The following is a 13,769-nucleotide window of genomic DNA, read 5'->3' as shown; positions in this document are numbered from 1 at the left end:
AGGTTTCACATGAGCACAATCAAGTGTTTTGGGATTACTAATCTTCTTAAGGTTAGCCACAGCCTCTTCTAAATCCCACTTGAACTTCTGGCAGTTCCCTATCTATATACTGTTTTAGCCATATTTTAAGGATCTTCAACAGTATTTTGCTTGCATGTGATATTAATGATATTGTCCTAGGTTCACAGGCCAGCAGGGATATCCTAGGTGGCTAATGTGGAGACGTCTGCTGAGAACTGACAGAAACACTCACCTACTGGGGTTCAGCATGGTAGGTGAGGAGGATTCGACCCTGAGGACAGTAAACAGAAGGACTGATAAACTGTGTTACTTCTAAAGGAGATTTAAATACCAAGAAATAGCACTGGTTTTCCTTTCCTTTAGAATTTGGAAATCAGGCATACTCAACTTTTCAACTTCAGTCCCGCTCTCATTGCCTCAAAATAGAATCAAGCAGGAGTGGAGGGGTGGGCTGGGGAAGAGCCGTGCTCTGGAACTCTTTGGGGAGCTAAGTGATTACAAATTGAACATTAAATGCCCAACAGAAAGCAAGCTCTCTGAGTCGTTCAACCACATCTTTTTAGCCCTACTTCTGAGAATAAAAAAATTCTAAGCTCAATTTAAGTGTCACTGTAAATCCCTCTGTGCCAGATGATTTTATCCACATATTTATATCCAATGTACAAACAACTTAAAATGTTTACACTGAGTAGTAATGGAAGTCATGTGTCAAAGTCAGAGGACAGGAGAAGAGTAAAGCTGACTTTAAAGCTAAAACATGAAGATCCCATGGAAAGTGTGGCTTACAAGTAAAAATGTATTGTTTACTTATTTCATTTAATTATATAGAATGTGCTTTTTTATTCTTTTCATACAATTTTTCAGTCTTTCCTTCCCTTTTCTTTTGTACAGTCTCACCAAAAGTTACAGACACTTACACATGGAGTTTCAAGGAACAAGACTGCGTGCATTCTGTGATTTTTGACCCTTATTTCCTCTCAGCTCCCACTCCTGCCTCCAGGGAGGAAAACTAAATTCACTGACTAAAGAAGATACTAAGATATCAAAGAAAGGATACAGTCATTGCTGCTGGTGGCTGATGTAAGGTGCTCTGGGCACATATATTATCAGGGTAAATTAATTCTTCAGTATAGTCCAGTTCCCCTTTTCTGAAAGCCAGGATCTTCCCTGGCCCCAGGCCATGCTCCCCTCAGTCACTCACATCCTTGAGCTCTTAGGTGGGTTTCAGGAGCACAGATGTACTGGCAGGACACAGGCATGCCCATCTCAGTCCTTGGCTTGCACAGTGCTCTTTGACTTTCAAAAGACTGCACTTGTCACCTGAAAACTCCATAACCTTCATATTCCAAACTCTGAGAAGCTGGCACTGCGACATCCCTTCCTTTTTGCGATTCCTGTCTCTTGGCAGAAAGAAGGTTTTTGTCTTTCTTAGAGACACTTGGGCTCATTTCTCTCAGTTGTAGAAAAGAGCAGCCTGACACATGTTTTTAAATGCATGCTCTTATTTTTATGATAGACATTCCAATGTAAAAACATTTGGCATTTCATCATGGTTAATTTTTGCACATTCATTCTCAATTTGCTTCCATAGATGTACTAGCCAAGATCATTCAAAATTCCATTACTCCAGGGTACCATCCCCAAATCATCACACACCTAAGAACTCAGATGCGTATGAGGAAGCAATACACACTTAGGAAGAAGAGAAGTACCTTGTAGCATCAAAAGATAAAAAAAAATTATGAAATGCAACAGATGCTCTACACCAGAGATTATACCATAATACCTGATTTCCCCTTCCTGAACCATATAAAAAATTGTAAATTAAATTCATTAAAGCTAAAAGAACTCCACTGTAGGTAAGTTATTTAAATCTAATAGAACCAACAATGAATTCAGAATTTTAAAATTCACTCATTTTAAACTACAATTTTCAGCTTGGTCTTTTTTTTTATTGCATCCAAAACTTAGAAAAAAATACTGAGATTCATGATTATCAGAGCTGCATCATATTAGTTAAGTATTAAATACATCTTACCTGTAAATATGTTTCCAAACCTTGTCGTCGTTGTTCCAAGACTTTTGGGACCCAGTTTCTAACATGTTTAGAAGGGATTTCTGGTGTTTTTATGCATTTCTTAAGCTGTAAATACAAAACCAGAAACACAGAAAATTTCTTTTTATCATAAAGACATTGTTTGTTAGTGTTTTCTCACAGTAAAAGAAAGTACTAGCTCCAAAAAAAAAGAGATAGAGGACATGTAATAATACCGACATTTTACTAAAAAATTCTTTATGTATTGTCTTTCATGCTCAGGTTTCAGAGTAAGGGTTTTGGTTTCAGTAGTTGCTGTTATTGTTGTAAATCATCATGTACTTGAGATTCATACACTCACTCATGTCTGTGGATTCAGAAGTGATTCATAGTTGACTTTCTAGTGCATTTTCAAAGCCTATAAACCACATATGAGAATGTCCAAGGAGCAACTTATGGATTCAAAACCACTGTGTTTGGGTTGGCAGCACAACTCCCTAATCACTAAGCCATAAATATTTAATGAAGTTTTTATTTTTCTTAGATGTTGTCAAATCGAGTATGACCCATAGTGACCCTATGAACAACAGATGTGAACCCTGTCTCAGCCTGTGCCATCCTCACACTTCATGACACATGAGAGCCCACTGAGGTAGTCACCATGGCAATCTACCTTGTCAAAGGTTTTCTTCTTCACTGACCCTCTACCTTTCTGAGCATTGTGTCCCTCTCTAAGGAACAGCCCCTCCTAGCAACACGTCTGCAGTGAGCCCTAGTTTTGGGCTAGAAGCTTCTTGTTTAAACCAATTAGAACCCAATGGGCAGGGCTTTGTGATCAGAAGTTGGTTGGATACCGCCTGAGAGTCTTTTGTTTGAAGCAGCTGGTATCTGAAAGGTAGGTAGGTCTTTTGATATAATTAACAATAATGTGCAAAATGTTTGGTCATCATTTTTATTTAATTAACAATCAGTTGTATACTATGCTGTGAAAATTACTGAATGATATCACTAATATCACATATAAGCAAGATCCTACTGGAGATTATTAAGAAAAGACTAGATCAGTACATCAACAGAGAACTGCCTGAAGTGCAGGCTGGGTTTAGAAGAGGCCGTGACACTAGGGACATCGTTAGATGGATCTTGGCTGAAAGCAGAGAGTACCAGAGGAATGTCTATCTGTGTTTTATTGACTATGCAAAGGCATTTGACTGTGTGGATCACAAGAAATTGTAGCTAACTTTGAAAAACAGAATCACAGAACACTTAATTGTGCTCATGAGAAACCTATGCTTGGACCAGGAGGCAGTAGTCAGAACAGAGCAGGCATAGTTCAGGATCAGCAAAGGTGTATGTCAGGGATGCATCCTATCTCCATACATTTTCAATCTATATGCTGAACAGATTATTCAGAAGGCTGGACTTTATAAGGAAAAATGCAGCATCAGGACTTTAGGAAGACTCATCAACAATCTGCGTTATGCAGGTGATAGAACCTTGTTTGCTGAAAGGGAAGAGGACATGAGATATTTGCTGAAGAAGGTCAATGACTGTAGTCTTCAATATGGATTGAAGCTCAACCTGAAGAAAACAAAGACACTCACCTCTGGGACAATTAACAGCTTCACGATGGACAGAAAAGAGATTTAGATTGTTGATAACTTCAGCTTGCTTGTTTCCACAATCAACACTCTTGGCACCAGCAGTTAGGAAATCAAAAGATGAATTGTACTGGGGAAAAGTCTGCTGTCAAGGACCTCTCTAGAATACTGAAGAGCAATGATGTCAGTCTGGAGACTAAAGTGCACCTAATCCAGGCCATGATATTTGCAATTACTTGCTATGTATCTAAGAGCTGGGCAGACAATAACTAGGGATGATAAAAGACTGGATGATGAGTTTGAGGTGTAGTGCTGGAGAAAAGTGTTGAACATACCATGGACCGCAAGGAGAACAAACAAATATGTCTTGGAGAGGATGAAAACAGGCTGCTCCCTGGAGGCAAGGATTTTGATGATTTGTCTCACATACTTTGGGCATATGGTCAAGAGAGACCAGTCCTTAGAGAGGGACATTGTGCTTTGGAAGACTGAAGAGACAGCACAAGTGAGAAAGACTCAGGATGAGATGCAGTGACTGAAGAAATGGGTTTAGGTCTGTCAAAGATGATGAGATTGGCTCAGGATAGAGTAGGCTTCAAAGGTAATGCACATAGCGTTGCTATGAGTTGCAGGTGACCCAATAGCACACAACAACAACAAAACAACATAGTATGCTGAGAATGAAAAGCAGAAGAATGGTATTGCATTCCTAGTTAAAAAAAATCAATTTCAAGTTCTATTCTGAAATACAGGTTGTGAGTGATAGGATATTATCTATATGCATATAAGGAAGACTGACTATTATTCAAATATACGCTCTACATCTACAGCCAAAGAGGAAGAAATGGAATTCTTTTTTACCAAATCGTGCAGTCCAAAATTGACTGAACACACAGTCAAGATGCATTAATGACAACTGGTGACTGGAATGCAAAATCTGGAAACAGTGAAGAAGGAATTGTTGCTATTATTTGCTATCAAGATACCTGTGATTCATAGTGACCCTATGTACAACAACCCTAAACCCTGCCCTATCCTGTACAAATCTGATTGTCTCTGACTCAGCTATCCCCATTACTCCCATCACTGAATCAACCCATCTCATTGAGGGTCTTCCTCTCATGCGCTGTCCCTCCACTTTCCAAAGTATGATGTTCCTCTCCAAGGACTGATCCATTCTTGTAACATGTTCAAAGTATGTCAGACAAAGCTTCAGAATCTTTGTCTTCAAGGAGCAGTCTGATCTCACCCTCTCCAGGATAAAACCTCTTTGTTTGCCTAGCAGTCCCTAGGATTTGGAAAATAATGATCAGAATTTTTTTCTTTTCAGTAATATATTCATTACAAATACCTTTTAAAAAAAAAGACGCAAATGGTGACTTTACCCACTCAGCTCAAGTGATGGTCCACATAGAAATCACACTGACTATATCTGTAGAAGGAATCATTGAAGAAGCTCAACATTGGCAGTCTAATCTAGGCCAGGGGAAGACTGTGGGTCAGATCATCAATTATTTATGTCCAAGTACAAATTGAGCCAAAGACAATGAAAACAATTCCATAAGAACCAAATATGATCTTGACTCTATTCCATCTGAATTTAAAATCATCCTAAAAACAGATTTGAAGCATTGATCACCAATTATTGAAGACCACATGAGTTGTGGGCTTATATCAAGGATATCATCCATGAAGAAAAGCAAAAGGTCATTACAAAGACAGAGGACAAAGAAAAAACTGAAATGGATGTCAGAAGAAACTCTGAAAATTGCATTAGCGCACCAAAAAGCCAAAAATTGTAATAGAATGTGCAGAGAGCTGGAATGGGAGAATAAAAAGGAAAGAACTTTCTTCTGCATTTCTCAAGCTGAGAGAACAGAAAACCAAATTCAAACCTGAAGTTGCAATATTAAAAAATGCTATTGGTGGAGCTTCCTGATTAAAACAAGCTTGGAAGCAGGAGTGGCATCCACTTCCGTAATGGCTTGCCTCTAGAAACTCTATGAATATAAAGAAATGACAAAAGTATTACAAGTGTTCAGGTCTTTCATTCACAGGGTGGCTATGAGTCATCTAAGACTCGACGACACTTAACAACAACAACAACATGGGCAATAAAGAACTCTGGTGGCCTAGTGGCAAGAAGTTGTGCTGCAATCCAAAGGCACAAGGTTCGAGGTCACCAGCTGCTCTGCAAGAGAAGGATGGGCAATCTTCTCCTGTGATTAACTGCCTCTGAAAACCTGGATCAGCTATGGATCTGTTCTAACTCTATGGGACAAAAAACAGCATGAGCAATATATTGCCCAGAAAGTATCAAAAGAAGGTGGAGGGAATGCATAGAATCACTGTATCAAAGAGAACGAACTGACATTGAAAAATCTCAGTAACGTGAGCAAGAGCCAACAGTAAAGAAGGAAGAAGTGGAAGTTGCATTGAAGGCCTTGACAAAAGTTTAATTCAGTTACATTTTCTGAGAAACTTCATGAAATTCCAATGGATTTATTATAAAGAAAAAGGTTATAATTTCTTAAATAAATCAATGGAATGAAATTCTGTTGGAAGAAATATTTTTCCGATTAAAAAAGGTTTCTATATAGACTTTTACATTAAAAAGGCAAAACAAAATGAAAAGTCATAACCATTTTCCCTGGAAATGCCCTATAAATCAGATTACACCATCTAAAGAATTTCTTTAAAGCTGTATGACAGAATAAACTGAAAAACAGAGCAGCTAGCCTTTTCACTATTTTGAAAACTCATGTTAAAATCTGTTCACGAAAACTGAAGAAAACATCTCAGATAAGCATTTCTGGACAGGAGTTTCAGGGGATAATAAAAATAAAGAAAAATTCTACCAGAAGTTTTAGTTAGAATCCCCTGTGCCTGGCATATTAACGGCCCCTCAAAAAGTCTACATCATACACCTATGAATATGCAACCTTCTACGTCAAAACGGACTTTGCAAATATGATTAAGAATCATTAAATGGAAAGATAATACTTGATTAAACTATAATCAGTATATTTGTAATTCTGAGAGACATGGGCCTAGACAAGATGACTTGGAGTGAGACACAGAAGGAGAAGAGGCTGTGGTAGGCAGAATCCTAAGACGTCCCTCAAGATTCCTGCTCCCTCCCCAGGGTTATACAGGTTCTTTAATTCTTCCCATGGACTGTGGATGGGACCTGTGAATGTGTTCCCAGGATAGCTGTCACTGTTAGGGGTCATCAGTCGATTCCAACTCAAAGTAAACCTGTGTATAACAAAGGAAAACAAAACACTCCCTGGTCCTGCACCATCCTCCTACTGCTGTACTACTGATCTCATACTGGAGGTCACTGTGACGATCTTACTTTAAGTATATATATATATATATATACACACACACATACACACACACACACATATATTTATGTTTGCATAAAAAATTTGTATTATTGTGTTTCATTCATGAGAAACGCATTCAGACACCATGTGTCACACATTTTTTCATTCCTTTCCTTCACTATATTTCAAACAATAATTCATATATATTGTTTTATAAAACTAATCATCATTGATATATGCATACTATAACCCCATTTTTCAGGTCCCCATTGGATCTTTCCCAATTCCTTCACCCACCCACCCTCCCTCACCAAACTCCGTTATCCTGGTGATTCCCCCAACCGCAGACTCCACCTCACTGTTTTCCTCCCTTCCCCTTTTGGGCTATTATACACATCTTACCAGTTATCCTTTTAATTTTATAACAGAGGTCTTATACAGTATTTGTCGTTAGGAAACTGAGTTAGTTAATTCAGCACAGTGCTCTCTGATTCTTCCATTTTATACAGTATTTTATGAAATCAATCCTCCTTAGTGCTGCATAGTATTCCATTGTGTGAATGAACCATAATTTCTCAATTCATTTGTTTGTTGATGGCCATCTGGACTGCTTCCAATTTTTTGCTATTAAAAATAACACTGCTATGAACACAAGTGTACAATTCTCTTTGTGTCTCAGTTTTATTTTCCTTGGAATATATTCCTACCAATTGGTAGCATCAGGATGGATGGTGCTCCACGGTCAACACTCTTGGCACCAGCAGCCAGGAAATAAAAAAATGTATTGCGATGGAAAAGTCTGCTGTTAGGGACCTCTCTAAAGTACTCAAGAGCAACAGTGTCTCTGGAGACTAAGGTGTGCCTGATACAGGCCATGGTCTTTGCTATCACTTGTTATGCATCAGAGTTGGAAAATGACAAGGGAGGATAGAAAGAGAATTGATGCCTTTGAGCTGTGGTGGTGGAGAAGAGTATTGAATGTACCCTGGACTGCCAAGAAAACAAACAGATTCATCCCAGAGGGGGTTAAACCAGGCTGCTCCTTGGAAGCAAGGATTCTGGGGCTTCATCTGACATATTTTGGACATGTTGTAAGGAGAGACAGGTCCTTGGAGAGGGAAATCATGCTTGGTAGGGTGGAGGGACAGTGCAGGAAGGGAAGACCCTCTATGAGGTGGACTGATTCAGTGACTGGGGTAATAAGGATGGGTGTGTCAGAGGCAATGTGATTGGCACAGGATAGAGCAGGGTTTAGGGCTGTTGTACATAGAGTCGCTATGAGTCACAAATGACTCCACGGCACATAACAACATATTCCTACCAATGGAATAGCTGGGTCATGTAGGGTTTTTTGCAGACTTTCTACTATGCCAAGCATTGTGTCCTCCTAAGACGATTCCTTCTAATAACAAGGCCAAAGTATGTGAGATGAAGTCTCATGATCTTGACTTCAGAGGAGCATTATGGTAGCATTGCTTGCTCTTGTGGTAGTCCACAGTATATTCAATACGCTTTACCAACACTACAGTTCAAAGGCAATGATTTCTGTTGATCTTCATTATTCTCTGCCCAACTTTCACATGAAAATACACAACTGAAAGTATCATGTTACAGGCATATCTTAGTCCTCAAAATGAGATCCGTGTTCCTTAGTATTTTAAAGAGGTCCTTGATATCGGATCTGCCCGATACAATATAGCCTTTAGTTTCTTGACTGCTGCTTCCACCGATGCTGACCCAAGTAAAATGAAATTGTTGGCAACTTCAATCTTTTCTCCATTTATAGTTATGTTACTTATTGGTACAGTTTTGAAGATTTGTACTTTTTTATGTCAAGTGTACTTGATACGAAAGATTATGCTATTTAATGTTCAGTATGCAAGGTTGTGTCATTTGCATATTCCAAATTAATGAGTGCTTTAATCTTGACACTGTTTTCTTAGAAGCTTAGTCAAATTTCCCAAATATTTGCTCAGTGTTCATACAATGACAAGATATGTTGAATGGATATAACTCTAATAAATGTTTTTGTTGTTGCTATGTGCTATCAAGTCGCTTACAACTCACTGTGACCCTATGCACAACATCCCTAAACTACTCTGTCCTTTGCCAATAGCACCGTTTCCGATACACCCATCCCGATTACCCCAGTCACTGAATCAATCCACCTCATAAGGGGCCTTCCCCTTCTGCGCTGTCCCTCCACCCTACCAAGCATGATGTCCCTCTCCAAGGACCTGTCCCTCCTTGCAACATGTCCAAAGTACGTTAGACAGAGCCTTAGAATCCGTGCCTCCAAGAAGAAGCCCGGTTTGACCCTTTCCAGGATGAATCTGTTCGTTTTCTTAGCAGTCCATGGTACCCTCAATACTCTTCTCCAGCACCACAGCTCAAAGGCATCAATTCTCCTTCTATCCTCCTTGGTCATTGTCCAACTCTCTGATGCATAACAAGTGATTGCGAAGGTCATGGCCTGTATCAGACGCACCTTAGTCTCCAGAGAGACACCACTGCTCTTCAGTACTTTGGAGAGGTCCTTAACAGCAGACTTTCCCATGGAAATACGTGTTCTGATTTCCTGGCTGCTGGTGCCAAGACTGTTGACTGTGGAGCCAAGCAAACTGAAGCTATGAACAATCTCAATCTCTTCACTATCCATCCTCATGCTGCCAAATGGCCCAGTGGGGAGAATCTTTGTCTTCTTGACATTGAGCCTCAATCCATACTGGAGGCTACAGTCCTTGGCCCTCTGCAGCAAGCACTTCAGGTCCTCCTCAGTTTCAGCAAGCAGGGTTATATCATCTGCATATCGCAGATTGTTGATAGATCTTCCACCAATCTTGACCCCACATTTCTCCTCATAGAGCCTAGCCTCCCGGATAATCTGTTCTGCATACAGGTTGAAAAGGTATTATCCCTGGTGTATGCCCTTCGTAATTTTGAACCATGCAGTGTTTCCTTGCTTTGTTCTGACGACTGCCTCTTGGTCCAAGTATAGGTTTCTCGTTAGCACAATCAAGTGTTCTAGTATTCCCATTCTTCTCAGAGTCAGCCACAGTTTGTTATGATCCACACAGTCAAAAGCCTTTGCGTAGTCAATGAAACACAGATAGACATTCCTCTGGTATTTCCTGCTTTCAGCTAAGATCCATCTAACATTAGCTACAATATCCCTAGTACCACGACCCCTTCTAAACCCAGCCTGGACTTCTGGCAGTTCTCTGCTGATGTGTTGCTCCAGTCGTTTTTTTTATAATCTTCAGTAGAATCTTGCTTGCATGTGAAATTAATGATATTGTTCTATAGCTTCCACACTCTGGGAACAAATATAGATCTCTTCCAGTCAGTTGGCCAAGTGGTTGTCCTCCAGATTTCTTGGCACAACATGTTGAGCATGTCCAGGCAGCATCTGTTAGCTGAAATGTCAATTGGTATACCATCTATTCCCAGCGCCTTATTTTTTGCCATTTCCTTCAAAGCAGCCTGAACTTCTTCCTTCATCACCATAGGCTCTTGCTCATAAGTTATTTCATGAAATTCTTCTATGTCTGCCAGTTCTTTTCGGACTCAGTATATTCCTATCTTCTTCTAATACTTCCTGGATCATTTAATATTCTGCCTAAAGCATCCTTGATTATAGCAACTCGAGGTTTGAATTTGTTCTTCAGTTCCTTGTGCTTAAGAACTGCTGAGTGAGTTCTGCCCTTTTGATTTCTGACTCCAACTTCTTATACATTTCATTGTAATATTTTACTTTGCCGTCCCATGATGCCTTTTGAAATCTTCTATTCAGCTCTTTAGTATCTTGAATTCTTCCCTCTGCTTTGCCTTCTCTGCGCTCCAGTGCAATTTTCAGAGTCTCTAACATCCATTTTGGCCTTCTCTTCCTCTTCTGTCTTTGCAATGACCATTTTCACTCTTCTTGGATGTTACCCTTGATATCCTCCCACAACTCATCTGGTCTTCCCTCATTAGTGTTCAACGCCTCAAACCTGTTCCTGAGCTGGTTCTGAAATTCAGGTGGGATAGACTCAAGATCATATTTTGGTTTCCGTGGACTTGATTTAATTTTCCTCAACTTCAGCTTGAACTTGTGTATGAGTAGCTGGTGGTCTGTTCCACAATCAGCTTCTGGCCTAGTTTTCACAGCTGATATTGAGCTTCTCCAGCGGCTCTTTCCACAGATGTAATCCATCTGATTTCTATGCATGCCATCAGGTAAAATCCATGTGTATAACCTGCGTTTATGTCTCTTAAAAAACGTATTTGCAATGAATAAGTCATTGATTGTGCAAAATTCAATCATCCTCTCTCCGGCTCCATTTCTGTCACCGAGTCCATGTTTTCCAATTACTGAATCTTCTTATCTATTCCCAACTTTTGCATTCTAGTCACCCATTATTATCAATGTGTCTTGATTGCATGTTCCTAATTTTAAATCATGCCGTATTCCCTTGTTCTATTAGAATGAATTCTTCTAGGTTTACGTACAGGTTCCACCTGAGCACAAGTGAATGTTCTGGAATTCTCACTTTCTCAATGTCATGCATAATTTGATACAAGTTTAATGCCTTTCCAAGATCTATCTAAAGTCAGCACTGATATCCTTCATTGCATATCCTATTTTGAATCCAAGTTCTATATTGCTTCAGCTGTTTTTGTGTGTGTTTTTTTTAATTCTCAGGATTACGTTATATAAAACTCCATCACAGCCTACTCCTGGCTTTGAAAAAGCAAGCTGCCATGTTGTGAGAGTACCACAGTGGTCATACCTGCAGATGTTCTCTGAGTGCTGAGAGACAACTGAATCTTGAGCCAACAAGGAAAAAGGGTAAGAACAACAAAGAAAATAGAAGGCATCAGACATGTCCATGCCATTTTCACCTCCTTCTGAGAATTTCTATTTCCACCCCATAGAGTCTAAAGTACGATCTACATTTTAACAAAATCACTTGGTGATTCTTATATATACTAGGGAATTTTTAAATATCACCTGAGGAGTTTGCTAAAATATACATTTGGATTCAGTATATCAGGAGTAGAAATTAAAACTGTTGGGGCTGGGAAGGAGTTAAAGAAAAATGAGCAGGTTCTAAGGCCTACTGAATTCTGCCTGAATGGCCATTTAAGACCCCAGCACCTACTTTGAAGCCTAGTCTTGGCTAGCACCTTGATTTCAGGGTATTGACATCTAAGGAAATCAACAGCCCTTACCCAGACTCCCAATCCATGGAAAATCATGAAAAACTAAATTTTATTTGTTTTAAGCCACAAAGTCTGTAACAGGTCATAACACAGGCATGGAAAAGGACTACAAGGTCCACTGTCTGAGCTAGCCAACTCTGAGAAGCAGGAGTTTTGTTTTTGGGTTTTTTATGCCACCAGTGAGGAGGCATAAAGGTGGAATTGTAGTTAGAAAAATGTTCCATATGATTATTGTTGTTGTTGTTAGGTGTCAAATAGAGTAGGAGTATTTGGCACTTTGTGAAGAGCCAGCCTGAACCGTGCCCTTTCCTGTGCCACCTCATCATCTCTAAAAAATCCAAGCCCATTGCTGACATCTCCATGTCAATCCATTTTATTGGGGGCCTTTTTTTCCTTCACTGACCCCTCATCTTTCCAAGCATGATGTCTTCTCTAATGAATAGCCTCACCTAGCTACATGTCCAGAGTATGAAATATGAAGCTTTGCCATCCTTGCCTCCAAGGGACACGTCAGCTACACCTTCGTCAAGACCTATAATTATCCATTATTTAAGGAGTGTATTAGTTATTTATTGCTGTTCTAAAAGATATTTTAAGTGGATAAACTTAACATACAGTAATTTATTTATTTATTGTGATTTTTAAAAGGTCCAGCCTCCAAAATGATTGAAAAGGTATAGATACAGGACACATCCCTGAGGCACTCCTTTCCTAATTTTGAAACATGCGGTTTTCCTTGCTCTATTCTCATGACTGCCCGCTGGTCCAAGTATAGGTGTCACATAAGCACAAGCAAGTGTTCTGAGAGTCCCATTTTCTTCAAGGTTAGCCACAGTTTGTTGTGATCTACACAATCAAATGCCTTTGCATAGTCAATGAACACAGATAGATAATCCTCCGCTATTCTTCGATTTCAGCCTGATCCATCTGATGTTGGCAATAATGTCTCTAGTGCCATGGCCTCTTGTAAACCCGGCTTGTATTTCTGGTTGTTGTTGTCGTTAGGTGTTGTTTGGATGAGCATGCCTCATAGCGACCCTATGAACAAAAGATCTGAACCCTTTTCTGTCTTGCACTATCCTCACACTTCCTGACACACAAGAGCCTATTGCAGCAGTCACAGTGTCAATACACCTGGTTGAGGGTCTTCTTCTCCCTCACTGACCCGCCACCCTTCCCAACATCATGTCAAAAGTATATGAGGTGAAGCCTCATCATTCTTGCCTCCAAAGAGCACTCTGACTGCACCATCTCCAAGACATGTCTGTTCATTCTCTTGACCATCCATGGAATGTTGGGTGCTCTTCTCCAACACCAAAGCTCAAAGGCATCAATCCTTTTTCTATCATCCTTATTCACTGTCCAGGTCTCGTATCGATAGCTAGTAATAAAAAGACTATGTAGAAAAAATGTAGGCAGCATCTCTCTCCCTGATTTCAAATCCTACTACACTGCCGTGGTGGTTAAGACAGCATGGTACTGGTACAAAGACAGACACATAGATCAATGGAATAGAATTGAGAATCCAGAAATCAGCCCATCTACCTATGGTCAACTGATTTTTGACAAGGAGAT

General features: G+C 39.7%; 1 protein-coding gene across 1 annotated transcript in view; it reads right to left on the bottom strand.

The window, feature by feature from the left end:
* LOC102847569 (sorting nexin-24-like) overlaps positions 1 to 13,769 on the bottom strand; it is a 244,642-nt gene that overhangs the window by 94,667 nt on the left and 136,206 nt on the right. Inside the window, exon 3 of the mRNA XM_006885997.1 lies at positions 2,060 to 2,164. Within this exon, the coding sequence (XP_006886059.1) occupies positions 2,060 to 2,164 (105 nt within the window). The remainder of the gene's footprint in view (positions 1 to 2,059; positions 2,165 to 13,769) is intronic.

The sequence above is a fragment of the Elephantulus edwardii genome, unplaced genomic scaffold, assembly GCF_000299155.1.
Source record: "Elephantulus edwardii isolate Elephantulus edwardi_28Jun2011 unplaced genomic scaffold, EleEdw1.0 scaffold00046, whole genome shotgun sequence".
Lineage (NCBI taxonomy): Eukaryota > Metazoa > Chordata > Mammalia > Macroscelidea > Macroscelididae > Elephantulus > Elephantulus edwardii.
This window is presented reverse-complemented; position numbering and strand designations above follow the sequence as displayed.